We start from the raw sequence: 24,537 nt of genomic DNA, 5'->3' as shown, positions 1-24,537 counted from the left end.
TTACTGGTCCAGCTCAGCAGCTGATAATGGCTGTGAACACTCGGATCTCACATCAGTCTCGAGGAATGTGTCTTCGATCAGGAACGACCCAGGGCACAGGACTTGGTGGTTCCCACAGCTCCGAGCAGAGCAGAGTTGCTTAGTGGATGAGTCAGGCTGTCCCCTCTCGCTGTGAGAACCGCCACATGGAGCAGCCTGACAGCCTGGCTGTGAAAGAGCTCTGTTTACTGAGAGCTGTCATCTCGTGAGTGCCAAGTGGGCTTCTGCTCTTCGCATGCTCCTCCTGGTGGAACTTGGCCCCCAGCAGGGAGGACCAATTGTCCAGGGCAGCTCAAGGGGCCGACACGAGGGCAGCATCCCGGGAAATGCCAGGTTAGGAGGGTCTGGGGGTCCCATCACGGGAGGCCCTGCCCTGGGACCCCAGGCTGCTTCCACGTCAGACTCAACGGCAGGGCCTCGAGCAGGAGCCGCACAGCCTGACTCCAGGGAGGAGCGTCTCAGGGCCTGTTCTTGAGGTCATGTACCGGGCAGTCCGGTTTCCTCAGTGGGGTCCTTGCAGGCCCAGAAGGCTCTGTGGGGAAGGACGGGGCATTTGGCCATCAGCAGTGGCCGCGCTTTGGACTGTGAGCTGTGAGGGCCGTGCACGTCCAGACCTCAGGATTGGGAAGGCCCCTGCGGGCGAGGGGAGGTGCTGGGAGGAGGACCCCCGCCCGTGGCCGTGGCGGGGTTGTACTTGTAGAGAATTGTCTGCTAAAGTGGCGTGTCTGGATCCTTGTTGAATTGCAGGTTCCTGGAAGTGAGAGCTCCTAATGCAGGGAGCCTGTCGAAACCACGTGAACAAGCGCGTGGGCTATTGGGGTTGAGCTCTGGGGAATTTGGGTTTGGGGAGGAAGTTGCAGAAAGAGCTGTTTTGATGCTCTGAGCTGTGAAGACTAGTGGAGGCCTTCGGAGGAACCATCTGCTCTCCCTGCCCTTACGGTTCTCGGGCTTCCTGGGCAGAGGGAAAACATTTGTCCCTCAGCCTCTGCCTTGGCCGCTTGAGTGGAGAGAGGCTTACGTGCTTTATCAGGGCTTAGGAGACCGCCGGGAGAGGAGTCTGACCTCCACACACGTGAGCAGCTGGGTTAGGGACGCTTCCAAAGCAAGTGACACTGTGAGGAAGCAGCATTACTGACTAGAAAATTGAGCGCTGTGAGTCCTGCTTGATGTCAAGATGAGAAAAAGGTGCTGAAATGAAGAGCCCCTTTGTCCCTCGAGAGGCCAGAGGCCAAGGCTCCTCCCCTTGGAGTTCCTGTCCTGTGGAAATGCTGTCTTCTTGTCACACACTTGCCCAGGTCACCCGGCATTTGGGGGGCTGCAGGGTGCCAGCCGTTGGTCAAGGGCTGCATTGTCTCACCGAGACCAAAAACAAAGCCAGGAGACACTCAGCAGATTAGGAAGGAAGACAGGAAGCCTGGTCCCAAAGGGCTGGACTGTTAACATTTGCTGATGCAGAGAACTTTTACAGACTGGCACGAAGGAGGCGCACACTGGAGACTGATGGGCACCGAGACACCAGTTTACAGAAGAACCAACTCAGACAGCCAGGGAGCCCTTAGAGGGGCTCAGGGTCACAGGAAGTCGGCGAAACGTCCATTGAGGCAGCAGGACGCCACTTTCCTCGCTGGAGGGCAGAGGCCTTGAGTGATGAGGGATGCCCATGCCGGCGGGGGTGGGGTGGGACTAGGGGGAATCGTGGTCTCTGTGGAAGAGATGCAGTGATGGTGATGAAGACTGGAGGCCCGGCAGAACCCAGACACGATGTTGGCTCTTGTAGTTTTCCTCGGGGAAACAATATGGAAACAGAATGAGTGATCATGGGTGAGAAAGTGGTGGGGCAGGCACACCTCGGGGAGCCCCGCGTCCCCTACAGAGTGGCCTTGGGCCTGGGGCGGATTACACAGGCCCCTGTGGGTGGGGAAGCTGAGAGGCAGGAGAGGGGCTGTTACCTGGCACTTTATACCTGTTCATCTGACATACAGACTATTTTTTTGGGTTCCAAAGTCACTGCAGATGGTGACTGCAGGCAGGAAATTAAGAGATGCTTACTCCTTGGCAGGAAAGTTACGACCAACCTAGACAGCATAGTAAAAAGCAGAGACATTACTTTGCCAACAAAGGTCCATCTAGTCAAGGCTATGGTTTTTCCTGTGGTCATGTATGGATGTGAGAGTTGGACTGTGAAGAAAGCTGAGCACCAAAGAATTGATGCTCTTGAACTGTGGTGTTGGAGAAGACTCTTGAGAGTCCCTTGGACTGCAACGAGATCCAACCAGTCCATCCTAAAGGAGATCAGTCCTGGGTGTTCATTGGAAGGACTGATGTTGAAGCTGAAACTCCAATACTTTGGCCACCTGATGCGAAGAGCTGACTCATTGGAAAAGATTCTGATGCTGGGAGGGATTGAGGGCAGGAGGAGAAGGGGACGACAGAGGATGAGTTGGCTGGAAGGCATCACCGACTTGATGGACGTGAGTCTGAGTGAACGCCGGGAGTCGGTGATGGACAGGGAGGCCTGGCGTGCTGTGATTCATGGGGTCGCAAAGAGTCGGACATGACTGAGCGACTGAACTGAACTGATGCATGTGTGCAGGGCGTCCCTGTGGCTCAGACGGTAAAGAATCTGCCTGTAGTGCAGGAGACCAGGGTTCGATCCCAGGGTCGGGAAGATCCCCTGGAGAAGGGAACGGCTACGCACTCACAGTGTTCTTGCCTGGAGAATCCCAGGGACAGAGGCTACAGTCCATGGTGTCACAAAGAGACACGACTGAGCAACTAACACTTCCATGCACGTGTGCAGGGGGCTTCCCTGATGGCTCAGTGGTAAAGAATCCACCTGCCAATTCAAGAGACATGGGTTGGGAAGATCCCCTGGAGAAGGAAATGGCAACCCACTCCAGTGTTCTTGCCTGGGAAATCCCATGGACAGGGGAGCCTGGGGGCGATGGTCCGTGGGGTCAGAAAAGAACCAGATACGACTTAGCGACTAAACAACAGCAAATGCGCACGTGTGGGGACACCTCCTCCTCCGCACCCACCTTGGCCCACAGGCTGTGATGACACGCGTGTACATATATGGTCATACGTGTGTGTGTGAATGTTTCAGAAAAGATGGCGCTCCCAGCCCCGAGGGGAACGATGATAAATGAAGAGCCTGTGAAAACACAGTGTACAGGTGTGGGGCAGGTGGGGGGTTTGGGGGCAGATGTGAGGTCAGGCAGTCAGGGGCCTCCCTCTCTGGAGGAGGCCCTTGTGGGGAACCCAGACCTTGAGGTGAGTGGGAGAAGGGGCCTTAGGAGAGGGCAGGAGAGCGGCTCAGGTGTGTGCAGGGCCTCGAGGTGGGACAGTGGGTGGCCATCAGGGAAGGAGAGGGGGCCCTGAGCCATGAGGGGCGCGGGGGCGGAGGGCAGTGCTCAGGAGGCTTTTCCTCCCGTGTCCTGCGTCTGCCCCAGGCTGGTTCCCGGTCTGCAGCTGAGGCGGAGCAGGAAGGCCTGGCCTTCGTCGTGTAGGACCACTCGCTGTAAAGGAGGGACTGATTTCGCGGCTGGGTCCCTGAGCCTGGAGCCTGGAGAGACACAGCGCTGGGGCGTGTGTTCAGCGGGAGTCTGCCCTGCCCCGCAGTATTTTCTGCTCCGCTGAGAACTGGCTTGCGTCCTGACAGCGCAGAGCTGACTCTGTACCCTCAAGGGCACCTGGGGTCGGCAGGCAGGTGGAGGCTTCCTGCAGGAAGGGGCCTGTGTGGGGCCAGGAGGTGGCGCAGCCGGCAGCCCTTGGCCACTGCTGTTGGTTTTGCTTGTTTTGTTTTTAATTTCCTTTGACTCAACTTTAGCATTTATTTTGCTGAGACCTAGTTTATCCTGTCACTTGGAGGGCTCAGTTCTGTCTCCAGCTGTGTCCAGAGCAGTGAAGTAAATGTTGAAGGAGCCTGCTGGAGTCCTTGCTGAGACAGGAAAACCGCCAACCTGCCATGAAAGGGCATTTGACGCAGTTGCTGGATTGTTCTCTTTACTTGGCGTCTTGCTGATCATCATAATAGTGCCCCAGGATGCCTTTCACTGAAAGTCGGCTTTGAGCACAGCACTTATATTCCACCAAGTCCTCTGAATGCTCCAGAGAGGAGGGCCATGTGTTCAGTTGCCAGTCAATACACCGAGGATCACGGAGGCGACAGGCCCTCCCCGGGCTGGCCCTCCAAGTGGGGTGGAGTGGGCTTCGCCCCAGAGCCGTGGAGAGTCCCTACCTTAGACATTAGACAGGGGCCCTGGTTCTGCCCTCTAAGACATGGGAGCTGGAGGAAACTGGTTAATGCCCCTGCCTGCGTGTTTCTCATCTACACAAATGAAGGATATAAAGACACCCCGTGCAAGACAAAGTGAAAAATTTCTTCTCAGCACGAGATGGCATCGAGGGACAGCCACGCTGCAGACGGGGGAGCCCTGCAGTGCAGGTGCTAACAAAAGGGCTCACTCAGAGTGTATGGAGAGCTCCTAGAAACCAACAGTAAGACCCAGACAACCTAAGCAAGTGTGGGCAAGAGACGGGAAGGGGAGGTTTGCACACAGAGACTTGCGCTTGGCCCCTGAGCATCTGAGCCAATGCTCGACACTCAGGGAGGTGACGGGGCAATGGTCCTTTCCCACTGACTAGAGTGAAACTCACGCGTCGATCGATCAAGTGCCCCCTGCCCCTGCCCTGGCCCGCCTCCACGCCCGGGTGACTTCGCCGCAGTGTGAACTGTGTTCTTCACGTGTCGTGGTGAATAGTCCCAAAGTGTGCAGCCAACACGCCCGCCCTGCAGAGCAGGCTGTGAGCATGGATCGGGACTGGCTGTTCTTCCCTGTGGATTGCGGGGCAGGGGCTCCCTGCTCAGATCTTTACCTCGTTTTATCACTCGTCCCACAACCACTCTACAAGGTAGGTCTTATTATTTTTTCTTTTTTTAAGACTCTCTGTGTTAGGCCCTGAAATTTGCCCCCCATTCATAGGTGATGTCTGCGTCTGGTTTCGGTATTACGAGAACACTGGCTTGGTAGAATGAGCTTGGAGTTATTCCCTCTGTGTCTGCCCTCTGAAAGACGTGGTAGAGAACGGGCGTAACTTCTTTCTTCAGCATCTGGCAGGACCCGCCCGTTTTTCCGTCTGGGCTTGGTCTGTCTGTTTTGCAAGGCAGTTCACTGTCTTCAGTTTCTTGAAAAGATGCAGCCATGACAAGATGGTCAGTTTCTTCTTGTGTGAATTTTGACAGATTGTGTCTTTCAAGAAATTAGTCCATTTCATCTGAGTTATCAAATTATTGTTATCAATAATACTAGTTTTAGTATTATTTCATTATCCTTTTTTTTTATTTTTTAAACTTTTTTTTTATTGGAATACAGTTGCTTTACGATGCCGTGTTAGTTTCTGGTAATAGTGAAGTAAATCACCTGTCCGTGCACATGTCTCCTCCCTCTTGGGCCTCCCTTCCTCCCTGCCCCATCCCACTCCTCCAGGTCAACACAAGAGCGCTGAGCAGGGCCCCCAGCACTCTATTGCGGGCTCCTGCTAGCCATCTGTTGTAGACATAGTAGCGTATGTATGCCAATCCTAATCTCCCGATTCATCCCACCCTCTCTTCCCCCACTGGTACCCACGTGTCCACTCTCCACATCTGTGTCTGTTCTTGCAGATGAATGGATAAAGAAGATGTGGTCAGTGAGTTCAGTCACTCAGTCGTGTCCGACTCTTTGTGACCCCACGGACTGCAGCACGCCAGGCTTCCCTGTCCATCACCAACTCCCGGAGCTTGCTTTTCAACTCATGTCCATCAAGTTGGTGATGCCATCCAACCATCTCACCCTCTGTCGTCCCCTTCTCCTCCTGCCTTCAGTCTTTCCCAGCATCAGGGTCTTTTCCAATGAGTCAGTTCTTTCCATCAGGTGGCAAAAGGATTGGAGCTTCAGCATCAGTCCTTCCAATGAATATTCAGGACTGATTTCCTTTAGGATTGACTGGTTTGATCTCCATGCAGTCCAAGGGACTCTCAAGAGTCTTCTACAATACCACAGTTCAAAAGCATCAGTTCTTTGACGCTCAGCTTTCTTTATGGTCCAACTCTCACATCCATACATGACTACTGGAAAAATCATGGTTTGACTAGATGGACGCTTGTTGGCAAAGTAACGTCTCTCCTTTTGAATATGCTGTCTAGGTTGCTTATAGCTTTTCCAAGGATCAAAGGTCTTTTAATTTCATGGCTTCAGTCACCATCTGCCGTGATTTTGGAGCCCAAGGAAATAAAGTCTCTCACTGTTTCCATGTGGTACAAATATACAATGGAATATTATGCAGCCCCTAAAAGGAATAAGACAGGGTGATTTATGAGATGTGGATGGACCTAGAATCTGTTATACAGAGTAAAGCAAGTCATAAAGAGAGAAACAGACGTCTATTAACACGCTTGTGGAACCTAGAAGAATGGCCCAGATAGATTTTATTGTCCTTCTGTTGTCCATGGTATCTGCAGCTACATTCTTTTTCTAATTTCTGACATTAGTAATTTTTGTCCTTTTTCTTTTTTTCTGCTTTTCTTAGCTTCCACAGTGGCGCAGCAGTGAAGAAGCCACCTGGCAATGCAGGAGATGCCAGAGGTGTGCATTTGATGCCTGGGTCAGGAAGATCCCCGGAGAAAGGAGTGGCAGCCCACTCCGGTATTCTTGCCTGGAGGATCCCATGGACAGAGGAGCCTGATGGGCTACAGTCTATGGGGTCACAAAAGAGTCAGATACGACTTAGCCTTAGTGACTAAATGACAAGAGCAATATTTGCTATCTCTAGTTTCCCTTCGAGTCCATGATTTGTGTGGTGGGCTGGTGGCTGCCAGGGCGGCCTGAGGCCTCTGCCTCCTGTCTCATGCTGCTGTTTGGGTCTCTCCCTCGAGGACTCTGTCACTTCCTTCTAAGCAGCAGAACACGGCAGAAGTGATGCTGTGGTTCTCCCAAGAACAGCTTAGTTGTGTAAAGGCTGTAGCTTCTCCTTTGGCCTTTTTGCCTCTCCCTCCGCTCTGTCCCTCTCGTCCTTCCCCCCGCGGTAAGCCAGCTTCCATACTGTCGGGGCACTTGGGCGCCGCATAGCGAGCTCACGGTGCATCTCGGCATTTACTCAGGACTCCTTTTACGCCTTTCAGTAATGGTTAAAATTTTATTTCTAAAGGTAGTGTATATCATTTGTTATGTTTCTTCATACATGCCGAGGGATTTATAGTTTACTTTTTAAATATTTAATAAGACAATATAAAATAGCATAAGAATAAACAATAGCAGAATAAGCCCTAGAAACAGACCCACGTATACAGAGGCGCTTGGTTTACGATAAAGATGACCCTATACAGCAGCGGGGGAAGGGCATTTAAAACGTGGTCCGTGGGGCAACCGTGCGAAGAAATAAGGCCATTCTACATAAAACCCCCAATTTAATGACGTGCGAGTTATCAGTTCTAACATGAAGGACTAAGCAGACAAAAGGTTCTACTGGAAACATAAAACAGATACTTTCGGATCTCGCACGGACAGTATTTCTTTAAACATGCCGCAGGATGAAGTAGCCATGGAAGAAGTGCCTGATAGTCATGAAATTCAAGAACCTCTGTTCATCAAAAACAATTTTAAAGGCCAATGCAAGTATAAATATGGAAACCACAAAGTAAGAGAAGATATTCAGGGACCATGTAACCAATGAAGGGCTCATACCAAAATAAGAATTTCTATGATCTTTGTGAAAAAGAAAAAAACTGGCAAAACATATATGCTTCCTCAAAAAGAGCATTCAGTTTGCTGCTAAGTATGTGAAAATAGGGTCCAGCTCATTAGCCACTAGAGAAGGGGAAAACTTCCTCCTTAGAAAGAATTGCAACTTTTCTCATTGGTAGACTTGTATTACAAAAAACAGTGTTCAATTGTTATTATACTTTGAATTTTGTCAAAAATATATGTTTCTTTTCTCTCCTGTTAGGTATAAGTACCTATGAAATATATTTAGGCCGCAAATGCCTAGAATTTGCTTTATAAATTTTACTGGCGTATAGTTGGTTTACGTCTGCAGTGTTAGTTTCAGCTGCGTTGTGTTCCTTTCGGGCGTACAGCAAAAGGATTCTGTTACACGTGTACATATACTCGCTCTGGTGTCATCCTTTACCTGCACTGATCACTGTGTGCACTGTAGTTCCCTGGGCCGTACAGCAGCTCCTTGCTAGTTACATATAGTAGTGCATAGATATCAATCCCAGTCTTCCAGTTTGTCCCTCACCCCTTACCCCCTGGTGACCATGAGCCTTTCTGTGTCTGTTGTGACCAGCACAGCACGTGGGGATCGAAAGTGGTTGACACACAGCTTGGGAAAAAGCAACTAGAGACAGAATTAAAGTTTTAAAGATGGGACCGGGGGACCCAAGACCTCTTGGGTCCAGAGCCCTGTTCCTTGGAGCCACATCGCTGTCATTTAGTGCCTTGGCAACAGAAAGGAGGTGCTGTGTTGTGGTGAAGCCGGCCGCCTGTGTCCCCGGTCACGTCTCCCACTGTATTGATTGCTCTAAACTGTCCTTGTTATTTTCTTGTGCAGGGGCTGTCGCCTCGCTGGAGGTCATAGACCCGCATGAGCCTGGGAGAGCTCGGTGTGTGCGCGAGCAGCGTGCTGAACTTGCCCTGACCAGGCGTTCCAAGGTCCACACTGTGTGTTTTTCCTTAGCTTAGCAGGGCAGGACAGCCCCCACTGATCAACCTGATGTCCTCTTATTTGGGTTATGCTTATTGCTATATTTTGCTTTTATTCTTTTCCCATGGTGATTTTCTCATGGCTTAGCCAGAGCAATAGGTGGCTGACTATTAACCCCTGCCTATGTCTGAGAGTCTACTTCTGTTTTTTTTTTTAATGTTCAAAATTGTTTATTTAAAAAATAAAAATGAAAGTTGGAATAGTATATGACCACACACCCAGCAGAAAGGCTAAAATTGATAAAGCAGACAATATGGCTTGTCCCTATTAGACAATGGGCTTCCCTGTGGGCTCAGCTGGTAAAGAAACTGTCTGCAATGAGGGAGCCCTGGGTTTGATTCCCTGTGTTGGGAAGATCTGGAGAAGGGAACGGCTATCCACTCCAGTATTCTGGTCTGGAGAATTCCATGGACTGTATAGACAATAAAGCTTGTCCATGTTAGACAGCATCACTGACTCATTGGGCATGAATCTGAGCAAACTCCAGGAGATAGTGAAGGACAGGGAAGGGTGGCATGCTGCAGTCCCTGGGGCCTCAAAAAGCTGGACACGACTTAATGGCTGAACAACAACAAATGGCTTGTCCATGATGGTGCACAGCAACAGGGACTCTCCTGCACTATTTGTGGGATGAAAATTGCTTTTCCATTTTGGTAAAACTTTAGAGTTAATCAAAAGCAAGAGCATTCAGCTCCTAAGAATGCCAACAGTAACTCACTCACAGCAAAAGACATGCAAAAATTTTTGTAGAAGCAAGGAGATCCAACCAATCCATCCTAAAGGGAATCAGTCCTGAATATTCATTGGAAGGACTGATGCTGAAGCTGAAACTCCAATCCTTTGGCCACTTGATGTGAAGAACTGGCTCATTTGAAAAGACTCTGATGCTGGGAAAGATTGAAGGTGGGAGGAGAAGGGAATGACAGAAGATAAGATGGTTGGATGGCATCAGCAACTCCATGGACATGAGTTTGAGTAAACTCCGGGAGTTGGTGATGGACAGGGAGGCCTGGCATGCTGCAGTCCATGGGGTTGCAAAGAGTCAGACATGACTGAGCAACTGAACTGAACTGAATAAACTCGAATGGCCATCAGTGGTAGAATGGATAAATTATATTTTCATATGGTGGAATCTTATGTAGTAATGAAAAATTAGAACTACCATTACGGGCAGTCACATGGGTTAATCTCATAAATATGTTAACCAAAAAAAAAAAAAAAAGCACAGAAGATAAACTGGATGATTCTACGATGCTATTCACTGAATGTTCATGGTAGGCAAAACTAATCTGTGTGTTAGAAGCAGGATTCACGTTAACCCTGGGAGCTGACGAGTGAAATGACGGGAGAAGATCTTGTAAAAATTGGGTGAATTTCTCATTCTCAGCCTGGGTGGTGGTGAACTCCCTGAGTGGATATGATCTGAGTATTTTTTCTGAAGATATATCAAAATTGTACCTGTGCTTCTGCTTCCTGTCTTCCATCCTGTGACTTGGAGGGTGGTGCTGTGGCCGGGGTCATCATCCCTAACGACAGTGTCATCTGTGCCCTTGGTGTGATGGAGCAGGAGCCCAGGGGAGCTTCTGTCCCCAAGTGGAACCACCACATTCACCAGACCACTGACCTGGCTCCTCCCCAAGAGGCCCAGCTCGTCAGCCCTGAGCCACTGAAGCCAAGCCTATTCCTACTCATCCCTACTGACCGTGGGGAACACCTTGGCCATTATCATCTTAAACAGATCTCTTTGGTGGTGGTGCCGAAAGTGGGCTGAAAAAGGCCAACTGGAGGCAGAGGGCCCTCGGTGGACGGTCATGTCCTGCCAACAGGTGATGGTGAAGTCCTGCATCCCAGGTGGGGTTGGGAGATGGAGCTATGTTGCGTGCAAACACCTTTTCTTCCACGTTTGATCAATGCACGAATATCTGACTTCTTTCCTACCAAAACCCATGGAATGACCCAGAGAACCATGATACACAAAGGGGATGAGACCCGCCCCCACCTCCTGCCCTGTTCGTTCAGTCTTCATGTGACTTGACTCACTGCTCCTTCTTGCACCATGGAGAGTTCTGGGTGCAGAGCATCCTTGTCCATCTCTGCATCTCACACATAGTGAAAGTCTGCTTCATAAATGCCTTCAAGCAATGTGATTGAATACATGGATCAGAGTCCTCAAGACATCCCATTCCATTCAGAAGTGGAAGAGGTTTGAGGGGCTCCTCATGGTTCACTGTCTCTGAATTCTCCATCCAGCCCTCAGGACACTGTCTCTCTGTCCACCCTCCGTCACGTGGCTGTGTGCTTCTGGCCCAGTCTCCGCAGGGCATCCTTCACGTCCTTGTTTCTCAGGCTGTAGATGAGGGGGTTGAGCATCGGGATGACCAGGGTGTAGAAGACAGAGACCACCTTGCCCTGCTCCATGGACGCCACAGCTCCCGGCTGGGCATACATGACAAAGACAGTCCCGTAAAAGAGGGACACGGCTGTCATGTGGGAGCCGCAGGTGGAGAAGAGCTTGTGTCTCCCTCCTCCTGAGCGCATCCTCAGGATGGTCACTGTGATGTAGCCATAGGAGGTGAGGACCACGAGGGTGGTGCCCACGATGATGAGGCCACAGATTCCAAACATGACCAGCTCATTGATGGTAGTGTCAGCACAGGCAAGCTTGAGCAGAGGCGGCACATCACAGAAGAAGTGGTCGATGTGGCTGGAGCTGCAGAACGGGAGGCTGAATGTGAAGCTGGCCTGCAGGATGGAGTTGAGGCAGCCCCCGCAATAGCAGCCTAGCACCAGGCGGGCACAGACTGAGGGGCACATGGAGATGGGGTAGCGCAGGGGGCTGCAGATGGCCACGAAGCGGTCATAGGCCATCACGGCCAGGAGGAAACCTTCTGTGGTGACCAGCAGGGAGAAGAAGAAGAACTGGGTGGCACAGCTTGCGAAGGTGATGAGCTTGGAGGAGGACAGGAAGGTGGCCAGGGCCTTGGGGGCGATGACAGACGAGTAACACAGGTCCACAAAGGAGAGGTTCTTGAGGAAGAAGTACATCGGGGAGTGCAGACGGGCATCCAGCGTGGTGACCACCATCATGGTGAGGTTCCCCAGGACGGCCACCACGTACAGGGCCAGGAACAGAGCAAAGAGCAGTGCCTGGGTCTGTGGGCCACCCCCAAATCCATCCAGCACGAACTCCTGCAGAGGCTTCACTGAGAGGTTTCCATTTCTGTGGGGTGACATGGTCTTGACCCTTTGATGACTCACTGCCCACTGACCAAGAGGCCACCAGCTGCCCAGGCCTCCTTCCGGATGAGCTCAGGCTGACCTGAAAGGGCAGTGTTGCCTGCGACTCACAAATTCATAAATATGCACGGAGCACTCACTCTGTGGAATCCTCTGAGCTGTTACCACAGGGGTGGGGTGAGTGCCAGGAGGGTTATAGAGCTGAGAGTCTCCAGGGCAAGAATGGAGTTGCAGCCCCCTGTCTCCTCCTTTGAAGTAAATGCTCTCCTCCCCTCAGGGATGCTCCTGAATTTTGCCATTTCCACTCTAGGCTCCCACAGCTAATCCTATACTTTCTGTTCCTTATAAACTCATTCACTGATTTCAGAAACGTTTACTGCGGACCCCCGGCCCACCAGGACTTGACCTAGTGATGGTTTCATCTCCAGGCCAAACTGGAAGGAGAGCAAAGACCTGCCATCACCGGGCTAATGAGGGTGTTTTGTGTCTGTCTCTCCTGCAGATTCTGAGCCCCATCTCAGCATCATGGCCTCTGAGCCTGGACCACAGTGGCATTTCATCCGCAGAGCTCTCTGCACCCTTGAGGTTCTCATGGGGCTTTCTGCCCATGTGCAGATGTTTGCCAAATCATGGAAGAGGAACAGTCCAACTTTCAAGAGATGGGCATGTCCTCCTTATCAATATCACTGGCGACTCACACTCCTTGCTCAGCAAATCACTGAGCTGAAAAGGACAGCCTTTTCCATTTGGAACTATGGAGATCTGGGCTTCTGTCTGTTCTCTGGAATTCTCTGGGGTCTTTCTGCTCCCTGCCTTTGTCACAGCACAGACCATTCAGAAAGTCAGAGGAGGGCTGTGCAACAGATATCAGTTGGCCACCGTGTTGATTCACGGAGCTGCTGTGCTGACAGGGGCATGGGTGGAGGGGTGGAAGGGGGCCTGCCCTGTATCCTGCTGGCACTAAGTTGATGGATCCCTGCTGCCCACCCCCAGGGATCGTCACGCGTAGTGGGGACAGGTGGCTAGTGTGGCACACCTGTTCACCCCCACACCCCAAGAAGCAGGCGTTTCTGTGGTGAACTCCAAGATTCTGAGTTCATGGTTTTGTGCTCAGTATTACTTGACCATTTCTCTTGACAAGCCCTTAGCATGATAAAATAGTGACTCCTTCTGGTAAGCTGAAAACAAAGAGAAATTTCCATTTCCAAAGCCAGGCTCTTTGCTTGTGTTTTTGAACAACAAACAAGCAGGGGGCTCCAGCCTGCTGAGGTCACCCAGGGTCATCCATGGGCATCGGTGACATGAGGAAGCCTTTAATCCGAGCCTAAGGGGTGCACTTAATGAGGTCAAAGCAGCTGGACACTTCTCTGCAGTGGAACATAGCTTGTACTAACATTCGGTGCTAACCCTCCTAACTGAAAGTGTGGTCCAGGGACCAGGAGCATCACCACCACCTGCGAGATGGTTAGAAATGCAGACGCTCCAGTCAAACACACCTGTTGAATCAGAATGTGCTCCTGAACAAGTTGCTCAGAGGACTCATTCACTGGCTAAAGAGGTGCTACTTTCACAACCTTGAAGCTGAGGTCGGGGTAGGGAGGCAGGGGAGTGGACATCACTCCAGCTGCTGAGGACAAGCCCTGGCTGCTTAGTGGAGACAGAACCCTGCCGCCCTTACCCTCCTGCAGCCCTGGTGGGCGGCTGCCTTGGTCTTACCTTTTCCAGGTGAGGGTCATGATACACCCAAGTGCATACAGCCAGGATCTGGTTTCCCAGGGTCTCCTAAGCTCCTGATCCGGGTCTGCTGACGAAGACCAGTGGACACTGAGGACTCCTGCCTCTCCTGCCTCTGGCTTCCTGTGCAGGGAACCAAGGGTGGGAGGGGGCGCTTGGGGTCCCACCAGGAGTCTGGCTGCAGGAGGTCCCTGGGGCTTGGTGCAAGCAGAGAAGGGGATGAACTCAGCTCACCTGCCCCTCTACATCTTGTCCCATCGTCTGTGAGGTGCCTGGACCCTGGGGGTGCCTGCTGGGGAAGATCCTCTTCCACCTGTCACACCTGGGACTTGAGGCCACAAATGGCCAATTAGGTGAGACTTGGGCTCTGAGTGCACTGGGCCTCACAACTCCCTGGGTCCCAGGAAGCTGCAGTCCTGAGGCCAATCTTCCCCTGAGCCCCCTCGGCCCAAGGCAGGGGAAGCGGGAAGCCTGAGGTCCTCAGGAAGCAGTGGGTGTCCAGCAGGGGAGGAACACAAGTTAGAGGGACCCAGTGCCCCTCCTCTGAAAAGTCTCCCCAGGCAGCCGGTGTGATCTCCTGGCCCACGGCCCCTGCTCTCCTCCACCTCCACCCTTGTATAGTGATGAGGAGGGTGGCATGCAGGAAATACTTCCCTGGGGCAGCAGCACAGCTATCTCTATGCTTCATGGGGTCATGCACTCAGTCCATAACGAGTAAAGGTATCTGTTTAAAAAATATTTTAATTTGGAATAGAAATAAAAACCAAAGGACAAAGGTAAAGACAGTATATAAATAAAAGCCTGAAAAAGTTGTATTACAAACATTCTAAGAAAAAGAATGCTGATGTGGCTCAATAATTATTACACAAAGTAGGGTTCAGGAAAAAAGTTTATAAAGAGGCATTTCACAAAGTTAAATTCAACTGGATAATGTGAAAATTAAAAAATTTGTATATGACTAATAGGAAGAATTGATGCTTTTGAACTGTGGTGTTGGAGAAGACTCTTGAGAGTCCCTTGGACTGCAGGGAGATCCAACCAGTCCATTCTGAAGGAGATCAGCCCTGGGATTTCTTTGGAAGGAATGATGCTAAAGCTGAAACTCCAATACTTTCGCCACCTCATGCGAAGAGTTGACTCATTGGAAAAGACTCTGATGCTGGGAGGGATTGGGGGCAGGAGAAGGGGATGACAGAGGGTGAGATGGCTGGATGGCATCACGGACTCGATGGACGTGAGTCTGAGTGAATTCCGGGAATTGGTGATGGACAGGGAGGCCTGGCGTGCTGCGATTCATGGGGTCGCAAAGAGTCGGACACGACTGAGCGACTAAACTGAACTGAACTGAATAGAAACTTTAAATGTATAAAACAAAAACTGATGGAATTAAAAACAAATGCGTATATCCAAATCATAGTTGATATTTTGTATACCTCTCTTAGTAATTGATAAAACAATTATCAAATAATAAGCAGCTAATAAATACCATGTTCAGTTCAGTTCAGTCGCTCAATCGTGTCCGACTCTTTGTGATCCCATGAATCGAAGCACACCAGGCCTCCCTGTCCATCACCATCTCCCGGGGTTCACTCAAACTCACGTCCATCGAGTCGGTGATGCCATCCAGCCATCTCATCCTCTGTCAGCCCCTTCTCCTCCTGCCCCCAATCCCTCCCAGCATCAGAGGCTTTTCCAATGAGTCAACTCTTCTCATGAAGTGGCCAAAGTACTGGAGTTTCAGCTTTAGCATCATTCCTTTCAAAGAACACCCAGGGCTGATCTCCTTTAGAATGGACTGGTTGGACCTCCTTGCAGTCCAAGCGACTCCCAGGAGTCTTCTCTAACACCACAGTTCAAAAGCATCAATTCTTTGGCGCTCAGCTTTCTTCACAGTCCAACTCTCATATCCATACATGACCACAGGAAAAACCATATCCTTGACTAGACGGACATTTGTTGGCAAAGTAATGTCTCTGCTTTTGAATATGCTATCTAGGTTGGTCATAACTTTTCTTCCAAAGAGTAAGTGTCTTTTAATTTCATGGCTGCAATCACCATCTGCAGTGATTTTGGAGCCCCACATAATAAAGTCTGACACTGTTTCCACTGTTTCCCCATCTATTTCCCATGAAGTGACGGGACCAGATGCTGTGATCTTCATTTTCTGAATGTTGATGTTTGAACTGAATTAAAATATCAACCATATGGACCTACTTGACGTGGACAGAGCAGCACCCTCAGCAACTGCAGAGTGTACGGAAGCATATGGAAGATCATGTACAAAGGCAAATAATATCTCCTCCACCCAAATCATCTACTTTGGAATGCAGAATGTGACCTCATTTGGAAATAAGGTCCTTCCAAATAAGTTAGCATGAGATCATGCTGGATTAAAAGGTCCTTAAATCCAATGACTGGTGTCCTTTTAGGAAGAGGAAATGATACAGAGACACAAAGACACAGGGACTAAGGGCATGTGAAGCCTGGGCAGAGGTTGGAATGGTGCAGCAAAGGGGAAGGAAGGGATGTCAAGGATACCAGGAGCCTCCAGGAAGAGGCGTATGTTTTCCTAGAACTTTCATGGGCAGCAGACACTGCTGACAGCTTGATTTTGAACATCCATCCTCCAGGCCTGTGAGAGAGTCAATTCTTGTTGCTGTAAGTCACCAAGTTCGTGTTACCTAGTTGTGGTGGTCCTGGTGACTGATGCAGGAGGGTGGAGAGGCAGTCTGCTTTCACCTGGCAAGGTCAGCAATACACCTTCACTCTCCTGTCTCAGGGCTGTGTCACCTCTCCAGCTCTGTGTCCAAAGGCACTCTGCAGGGACGTTGGTCACACTTCCCAATCCTTCCATGTTCTAGTTCACTTATTTCAATTGTTTTAAAAGTGAAATTATGCCCCCAACTACTTGTGGGGTCTTTTTTACAGAGACTTTTAGGTTACTTCCATTTCCTTTTTTAATTTGGTTTTTCAATAATTAAAATTATGTAATGGACCTTTTCCCCCTCCAAAGTGTATACATCTGGAAGTGGATTCCTGAGTAGAAAGGCATATTGTTTCTCAACCTCGTTAACTTTCATATTAATCTTACATTATGGAGGTTCTTTTTCTTGCATCTTTCTTTTTGTTAACGAGTTACTCTACTCAAAGGATGGAGGCCTTCCCTTTTAAGAGGCTCTGGTTCCGTGGGACTGAAGCACCTATCAGTGCCCTAGTGACACAGGATTGGCTGAGGGCCAGCAGGGAGGTTACCCATGACAAGCCCTCTCCTCTGTTGCAGTTTCTTCACCAAGCCTGTGTGTCTGGACTGTCCACAACTTTCACAAGGACAGGCGTGTGAATTGTTCTTGCTGTAAATCATTCTGTCCTTTCTCTGTTCTTGGTGAGCAATGGCATCGTATGAAATTCTTCCTTCTTTGTCCACTCATCCGGCCACTCATCTCAAAATGATCGCACCGGTGAAGAGCATCCAGCAGTGTGGGAGTCCCTGTTTTCCTCATCCTTTTGCCTCCTGGTGGATCGGTTACTCTCTTCTCTTTTACTTTGATTTCCTAACAGCAAATGGGTTCCAGTAATTTATCAAAGTATTTTCATTTGACTTTCCTTCTTTTTCTATCATATTTCTTTGCCAATGGCATTGAAAATGGGCTGAAAAGAATCAAAGTGGAGGTAAGGGGCCCATCGGTCAAGGCTGATGAGTAGCCAAGAGGAGATGGCAAAGCCCTGTATCCTGGTGGGGTCGGGGGCATGGAGGTACATTGTGTTTGAAAATTATTATGGATTTTCCTTTTTAAATTTGTGTCAGTGATACAACATGTGATACAACATGCCCAATTCCACATTTTCTACAGAAATACACTTGAATGACAAAACTTTCTATCTATCATCTATCTATCTGTCTCTTTCTCCACTGAGAGAGAGAGAGAGAGGGATGGGGAAGAGACGAAAAGAGGCAGGATAGAAGGTCACTTCAGAGCTAGAATGTAAGTTCAGTTCAGTTCCGTCGCTCAGTCGTGTCCGACTCTTTGCGACCCCGTGAATCGCAGCATGCCAGGCCTCCCTGTTCATCACCACCTCCCGGAGTTCACTCAAACTCACGTCCATCGAGTCGGTGATGCCATCCAGCCATCTCATCCTCTGTCAGCCCCTTCTCCTCCTGCCCCCAATCCCTCCCAGCATCAGAGTCTTTTCCAATGAGTCAACTCTTCGCATGAGGTGGCCAAAGTACAGGAGTTTCAGCTTTAGCATCATTCCTTGCAAAGAAATCCCAGGGCTGATCTCCTTCAGAATGGACTGGTTGGATCTCCTTGCAGTCCAAGGGACTCTCAAGAGTCCTCTCCAACACCGCAGCTCAAACGCATCAATTCTTCAGTGCTCAGCCTTCTTCACAGTCCAACTCTCACACCCATACACGACCACAGGAACAACCATAGCCTTGACTAAACGGACCTTAGTCGGCAAAGTAATGTCTCTGCTTTTGAATATGCTATCTAGGTTGGTCATAACTTTCCTTCCAAGGAGTAAGTGTCTTTTAATTTCATGGCTGCAGTCACCATCTGCAATGATTTTGGAGCCCAAGTAAATAAAGTCTGACACTGTTTCCACTGTTTTCCCATCTATTTGCCATGAAGTGATGGGACCGGATGCCATGATAAGAGGTGTTTTTAGAAAATCAATCACTGTCTATACCCCATTAACAGAATGAAGGATAACTACCCCCCAATCCCCACCCCCACACGATGATTCAACTGATTCAAAAAAGCATTTGACAACATTCAACACCCTGACATTAAAAAAAAAAAAAACCTCAATGAAGTAGTAACAGGAGAAACATCCCTAAACATAATGAAAGCCATATATGAAAAGCCCACAGCTAACTTCATACTTGATCAAAGCCCAAAAGCTTTCCCACTGAGATCAGAAACAAGACAGCATGTCCACGCTCACCATGTCTATTCAACACGGTACTGGAAGTCCTAATCAGAGCAGCGAGGCAAGACTGCAGTGGTTAATTTCATGTTGTATATTTTTTGACCACAAAGAAATCTTGAAAATTGTAAATAGTTTTCAGTGTACAGTTCAGTGCCTGCTCAGTCACTTCATGTCCAACTCTTTGCGATCCCATGGACTGATTCTCCAGGCAAGGGTACTGGGGTGGATTGCCATGCCCTCCTTCAGGGGATCTCCCTGACTTAGGGCTCAAACCTGCGCCTCATGTCTCCTGCACTGGCAGGCGGGCTCCTTACTGCTAGCACCACTGGAGAAACCCACTTAGCTCAGTAGTGTTTTGTATATCTACATTTCTGCACAACAAGTCTCCAGAATGTTTTATCTTGGACTCTGCTAAGTCACTCCAGTTGTGTCTGACTCTGTGCGACCCCATAGACAGCAGCCCACCAGGCTCCCCCGTCCCTGGGTTTCTCCAGGCAAGAACACTGGAGTGTGTTGCCATTTCCTTCTCCAGTGCATGAAAGTGAAAAGTGAAAGTGAAGTTGCTCAGTCGTGTCTGACTCAGCGACTCCATGGACTGCAGCCTACCAGGCTCCTCCACCCATGGGATTTTCTAGGCAAGAGTACTGGAGTGGGGTGCCATTGCCTTCTCCAATCTTGGACTCATCCCCCTTAAAAACAATTCTCTATGCGGCCCCCTCCCCTCCTTACCTCACCACTGAGAACCACCTTTCTCCCTTCTGTCTCTGTGAATGTGACTTCATGTTAGAATCATGCAGCGTTTGTCTTTTTGTGTCCGGCTGATTTCACTAGCACAATGTCCTAAGCTTCATCTGCGTTGCGTCTGGTGACAGGGTCTCCACCCCTTTTAAGGCGGGTGCCTTTCCTTCATAGGTATGTGCATCCTTTTGTTCATCATCTCGTCCACAACAAACACGTGGCTTGCTTCCACCGTTTGGCCACCACAAATAAAGCTGCTATGTACTTGGGTGTGCGGATACCTCTTAGAGAGCTGTCTCTAATTATTTTGGATACATTCTCAAACGTGGATCACGTGGTGACTCTCTTTTCAGGTTTTTGGGGAAATTCTGCCCATAATGATTGCATCACTTTACTGTCTACCGACAGTGCAGAAGGGCTCCAACTGATCTGCACCCTTTACAGCACTGGTTATATTTCTCCTGTTTTTCTTTTTTTGCTTCTGATACTAGCCATTCTCATGGATGTGAGCGGTATGTCCTTGCGGTTTTGATTTCCATTTCCTCAGGGATCAGTGATGATGAGCATCTTCTCATATGTTTGTTGCCCATCTGTAGATCATCTTTGGTGAAATGACTATTCAAATCCTCTGCTCACTTTTAACAGGATTATTTGTCTTAAGTTGTAGGAATTCTTCACACACTCTGGATGTTACCCCATATCAGACATAAGAGTTGCAGTCATTCTCTCCCATCCCACAGGCTGCCTTTTCACACTGTTATTTAAGTCTTTAATGCACAGATATTTGGGGTTTGATGCGGTCCCTTGTGTCTATTTGCACTTTTGTTTCCTGTGCTTTTCAATTATATCCAGGAAATCACTGCCAAATCCAAGCTCATAACTATAACGCTATGCCAAGTATATTTTGGAGTTCAATGACTAGTTAACAAAGAACTCAAATTATAATCATCCAGTAGATATGTGCCACTGAGAATCTACTCTGTGGAGCTGGCATACAAAACATTGCATAAGATGAAGAAAGCGAAATGAATTGCCTCTGACATTGGGCTGTGTCCATCACCACAATCTGAAATGCAGGCAATTTAGGAAGAAACAATCTACGATTTTCTGTTTTTTTTTTTTTTGTTGTTGTTGTTTATTTTACATTTCTCCTGCAGACTATTGTCAAGTTTTTGTTCCATCTAAAGTCAGACCTTTTATTTATTCCTAATTCAGGACAGATGCTGTTTTACTATGTACCCTTAAGTGATTTCTTACTATGTATAACTTTAAATTCTACAGAATTAAGATAAATCTACACTTGTGCATGGAATGAATATATATTATATGTATGCATATCCCAAATTTGGATCAAGTAGAAGACCCAAGAATATTCCTCTAACGTTCCATGAAATGACAAAAAAAATCACAGCAGGCAGGCAGAGGATAGTGCGTGTGAGAGGGAAGAGCTGTACCATGAGACGCCAGCAAGGGCTGTCGCTGCGGAGCAGGATGCTTGGGGAACCCTCAAGTAAACTTTTGTTATCAGATGAATGCAATAATCTATGGCAGACGCAGAACTAGTTTTGAAGCCCAAAGACAATGTGAATGGGAACCCAGCAGGAAGCCTGGAGGAGGTTCCACTTGAGTAATGGGGGGCAGCAGTCTGATAACTTAGCTGTCAGCCCCTCCCCTGCCCCCTGGCGCAGGGAGAGAGCGGGTGGAGAGCTGTCATGAGAGGGGCAGGGCTCGTCCCCCGGCCCCTACAGGGAACAGACCCCCCTCGTGTCCAGAGGACCACCTCCTAGGAGTGACCACGGGAGTGGGCGACTCTCCCACAGGGAGACACGATAGGCCCCGGGTCCAGGCTGTGTGTTGGCTGCACGGAGCAGGGGCCTGGAGCCCTGAATGGGACTCCCAGCTGCCCCAGGGAGTGCGGGACAGAGGGCCAGGGAGCTGTGCCTCTGCCAAGAAGGTGCCCCCTCCCTCTCCACCCCCTGCTCTCTGCAGCAGTGCCAGGACCTCCATCCTTATTCAGAGATGTCTGTGCTGACAAGGCCCCATTTCTTAGGGTCACAAGTAGTCAGGACAGTAACACCTGTCAGGTTGGATGGTGAACTTTGGGTGTCAGGCATCCACGTTGGCTCCCTGGGGCTCCCAGCTGCTGTCTGAGGGGAGAAACCCAGGACAGGGAGCACTAGGAGCGTCTGAAGCAGGAGCACAGGTGCTCCCTGCTGCCTTGTTGGGTGGTGGCATCAGTGAACAGAATGGGGAGGGGAGGAACAGCCCTGCTGCAGGATTGAGGGAAAGCATGGTCTTCCTAACTCCCCTAATGGGCTGTGGGGATGCCCAGGCCATCACCAAGGAAGGGGCCAGGCTGAGTGTCCTGACGCCTCCTGCTAGTTGTCCCAGGGTAGATTGCTGGGTACATATTTCCATTAGATTTGATAAAGAAGTGAGAGATAAAGCCAGAGAGTTTGTCTAGTCCACATACCTTCACCAACTGATGTGGAACTGGGACCCATACTGAGCTCCAAAGACCCCCAGGTCATGACTCTGCCCACCGTGTTACACAAACTTCAAGTTAGCGTCTTGCCCCACTGTGGGCCATTAGATCTTTTGTGGCAAACACGATTCCTTATTCATCTCTGCATCTCACACTTGTAGTGTGTGGTCCATGATGTGCTTCAAAGATGGGCTGGATAAAATGCTGGATGAAAGAATGAATTAGACGAATAAAGAATGAATTCCTCAAACCACACCCAGTGCCTCCCCTCAAGTCCCCTTGTCCTCTCCTCAGGACACTGGGTCTCTCTAGTCACCCTCCGTCACGTGGGTGTGTGTCTCTGCCCCAGTCTCCACAGGGCATCCTTCACGTCCTTGTTTCTCAGGCTGTAGATGAGGGGGTTGAGCATCGGGATGACCAGGGTGTAGAAGACGGAGACCACCTTGCCCTGCTCCATGGACGCCACAGCTCCCGGCTGGGCATACATGACAAAAAGGGTCCCATAAAAGAGGGACACGGCCGTTATGTGGGAGCCGCAGGTGGAGAAGAGCTTGTGTCTCCCTCCTCCTGAGCGCATCCTCAGGATGGTCACTGTGATGTAGCCATAGGAGGTGAGGACCACGAGGGTGGTGCCCATGATGATGAGGCCACACAGGCCAAACAAGGCCAGCTCATTTACGGCCGTGCTGGCACAAGTGAGCTGGAGCAGGGGGATCACATCACAGAAGAAGTGGTCGATGTGGTTGGAGCTGCAGAACGGGAGGCTGAATGTGAGGATCGTTTGCACCCCAGAGTTGAAGCAGCCCCCGCAGTAGCAGCCTAGCACCAGGCGGGCACAGACCGAGGGGCGCATGGAGATGGGGTAGCGCAGGGGGCTGCAGATGGCCACGAAGCGGTCATAGGCCATCACGGCCAGGAGGAGAGTCTCAGTGGTGCCCATCATGGAGAAGAAGAAGAACTGGGTGGCACATCCCTCAAAGGTGATGAGCTTGGAGGAGGACAGGAAGTTGACCAGGGCCTTGGGGGCGATGACAGATGAGTAACACAGGTCCACAAAGGAGAGGTTCTTGAGGAAGAAGTACATCGGGGAGTGCAGACGGGCATCCAGGGTGATGATCACCATCATGGAGAGGTTCCCCAGGACAGCCACCACATACAGGGCCAGGAACAGAGCAAAGAGCAGGGTCTGGGTCTGCAGACCTCCCTCAAATCCCTCCAGCACAAACTCCTGCAGAGGCATCTCTGAGAGGTTTCCATTTCTGTGGGGTGCCATGGCCCTGAGCTGGGGAACACGGGGCAGAGAGCAGGCGGGAGGCAGGGAGAGGGAGGAGGTGAGGGTTACAAGGTCATACTCTCTTGAAGCACAGGGACCCCTCAGTGCCCAGTCCTCCAGACAAGCTCAGACTGACCTGAAAAGACAACATTTTCTCTGACTCGCTAATTCACAAATATGCAGGGAGCACTCAGGCTGTGGGGACTCTGAATAGTCACCGCGGAGTTGGTGGGGTGCCAGGACGGTTGCAGAGCTGAGTCTGGAGTGCAGAAATGGCACTGCAGCTGCCTGTCTTTTCAGCGACGCTGCCAGCTTTCCGCTTTTTCTCACGTATCTAATCCTGCACTCTCTGCCCCTTCGTGTACTCTTCATGAATCTCAGACATGTGTCCTGGGCGCCTCTTCCCACCAGGTCTTGGACAGGCCGGGAGCAGCGTAGGGGCTGGGTCTCCCTGGGCTAATGAGGGTGCTTCCTGTTTCTCTCCCCTGCACGCCAGGGTTCCCATCTAAGCATCACTGCCTCTGAGCCTGGACTGGGGCGTTATCCGTGAGATGAGTCCAGGGCTGGCCAGGCACTTGCCCTGCCGAGAGCAGACCTGAGTGCTTACTGTATACACGGCCCTGCCCCCTTACCCACATGGTCTCCCCCACTCCTGCACCCTGAGGGTGGCTGCCCTGACCTTACCTTGTCCAGGTGAGGGCTGTGACTGGCCAGCCCCACACAGCCAGGAACTGCTCTCCCAGGGGCTCCTGAGCTCTTGACCCAGGTCTGCACTGATGATAATCAGTCGGCACCAGGACCCCTGTCTACTGCCCTGTCAGCTCTGCCTTCCTGTGTGGTGAAGGGAGAATGAGGGGTTCCTAGGGGGTACCTGGGGTCTCAGGGAGCATTGGACTGGTGCCCCGGATTCTGGAGTGGGAACTACTGGATCCTGGAGGAAGCTCACCTGCCCGTCCATGCACTGCCCACACCTCTGGGCCACTCGGCGGGGCAAGGCGTTCTCTACCTGCAGGGCTGGGACTCAAGGCCTCTGATGGCCAATTAGGTGAGGCTTGGGCTCTGAGTGCACTGGGGCTCCCAACCCCCAGGTCCCAGGAGCTGCAGTCCCGAGGCCAATCTTCCCCTGACCCCTCTCGACCCAAGGCAGGACAGACAGGAAGCCTGAAGTCTTCAGCAAGCAGTGAGGGGCCAACAGGAGAGGAACACAGACCAGTTAGAGGGACCCAGTGCCCCTCCTTGGATGGGTCTCCCCAGGGGGCAGGCGTGACCTCCTGGCCCTCAGCCCTCACTCCTGCCCATCCTTGGAGGTCGTCAGTGTGAGGAAGGGGGGCAGGTGGGCAGTCTGTGCCCAGGC

General features: G+C 50.5%; 2 protein-coding genes across 2 annotated transcripts; both read right to left on the bottom strand.

Moving 5' to 3' along the window:
• Positions 1-11,067: 11,067 nt before the first annotated feature.
• On the bottom strand, positions 11,068-12,018 carry LOC128044920 (olfactory receptor 12-like). The gene has a single exon (XM_052637338.1). It carries the CDS (start codon positions 12,016-12,018, stop codon positions 11,068-11,070), a length of 951 nt encoding a protein of 316 aa, XP_052493298.1.
• Positions 12,019-22,232: 10,214 nt separating this feature from the next.
• Positions 22,233-23,183, bottom strand: LOC128044935 (olfactory receptor 12-like). The gene has a single exon (XM_052637355.1). It carries the CDS (start codon positions 23,181-23,183, stop codon positions 22,233-22,235), a length of 951 nt encoding a protein of 316 aa, XP_052493315.1.
• Between the last annotated feature and the right edge of the window lie 1,354 nt (positions 23,184-24,537).

This window comes from Budorcas taxicolor, chromosome 3 (genome assembly GCF_023091745.1).
Source record: "Budorcas taxicolor isolate Tak-1 chromosome 3, Takin1.1, whole genome shotgun sequence".
Taxonomy (NCBI): domain Eukaryota; kingdom Metazoa; phylum Chordata; class Mammalia; order Artiodactyla; family Bovidae; genus Budorcas; species Budorcas taxicolor.
Note: the sequence above shows the minus strand (reverse complement) of the source record. Positions and strands in the feature narration are given on the sequence as shown.

Bases quoted from the DNA above. Each gene is read 5' to 3' on its own strand.
- LOC128044935 (XM_052637355.1), bottom strand. From the start codon at position 23,183: ATGGCACCCCACAGAAATGGAAACCTCTCAGAGATGCCTCTGCAGGAG.
- LOC128044920 (XM_052637338.1), bottom strand. From the start codon at position 12,018: ATGTCACCCCACAGAAATGGAAACCTCTCAGTGAAGCCTCTGCAGGAG.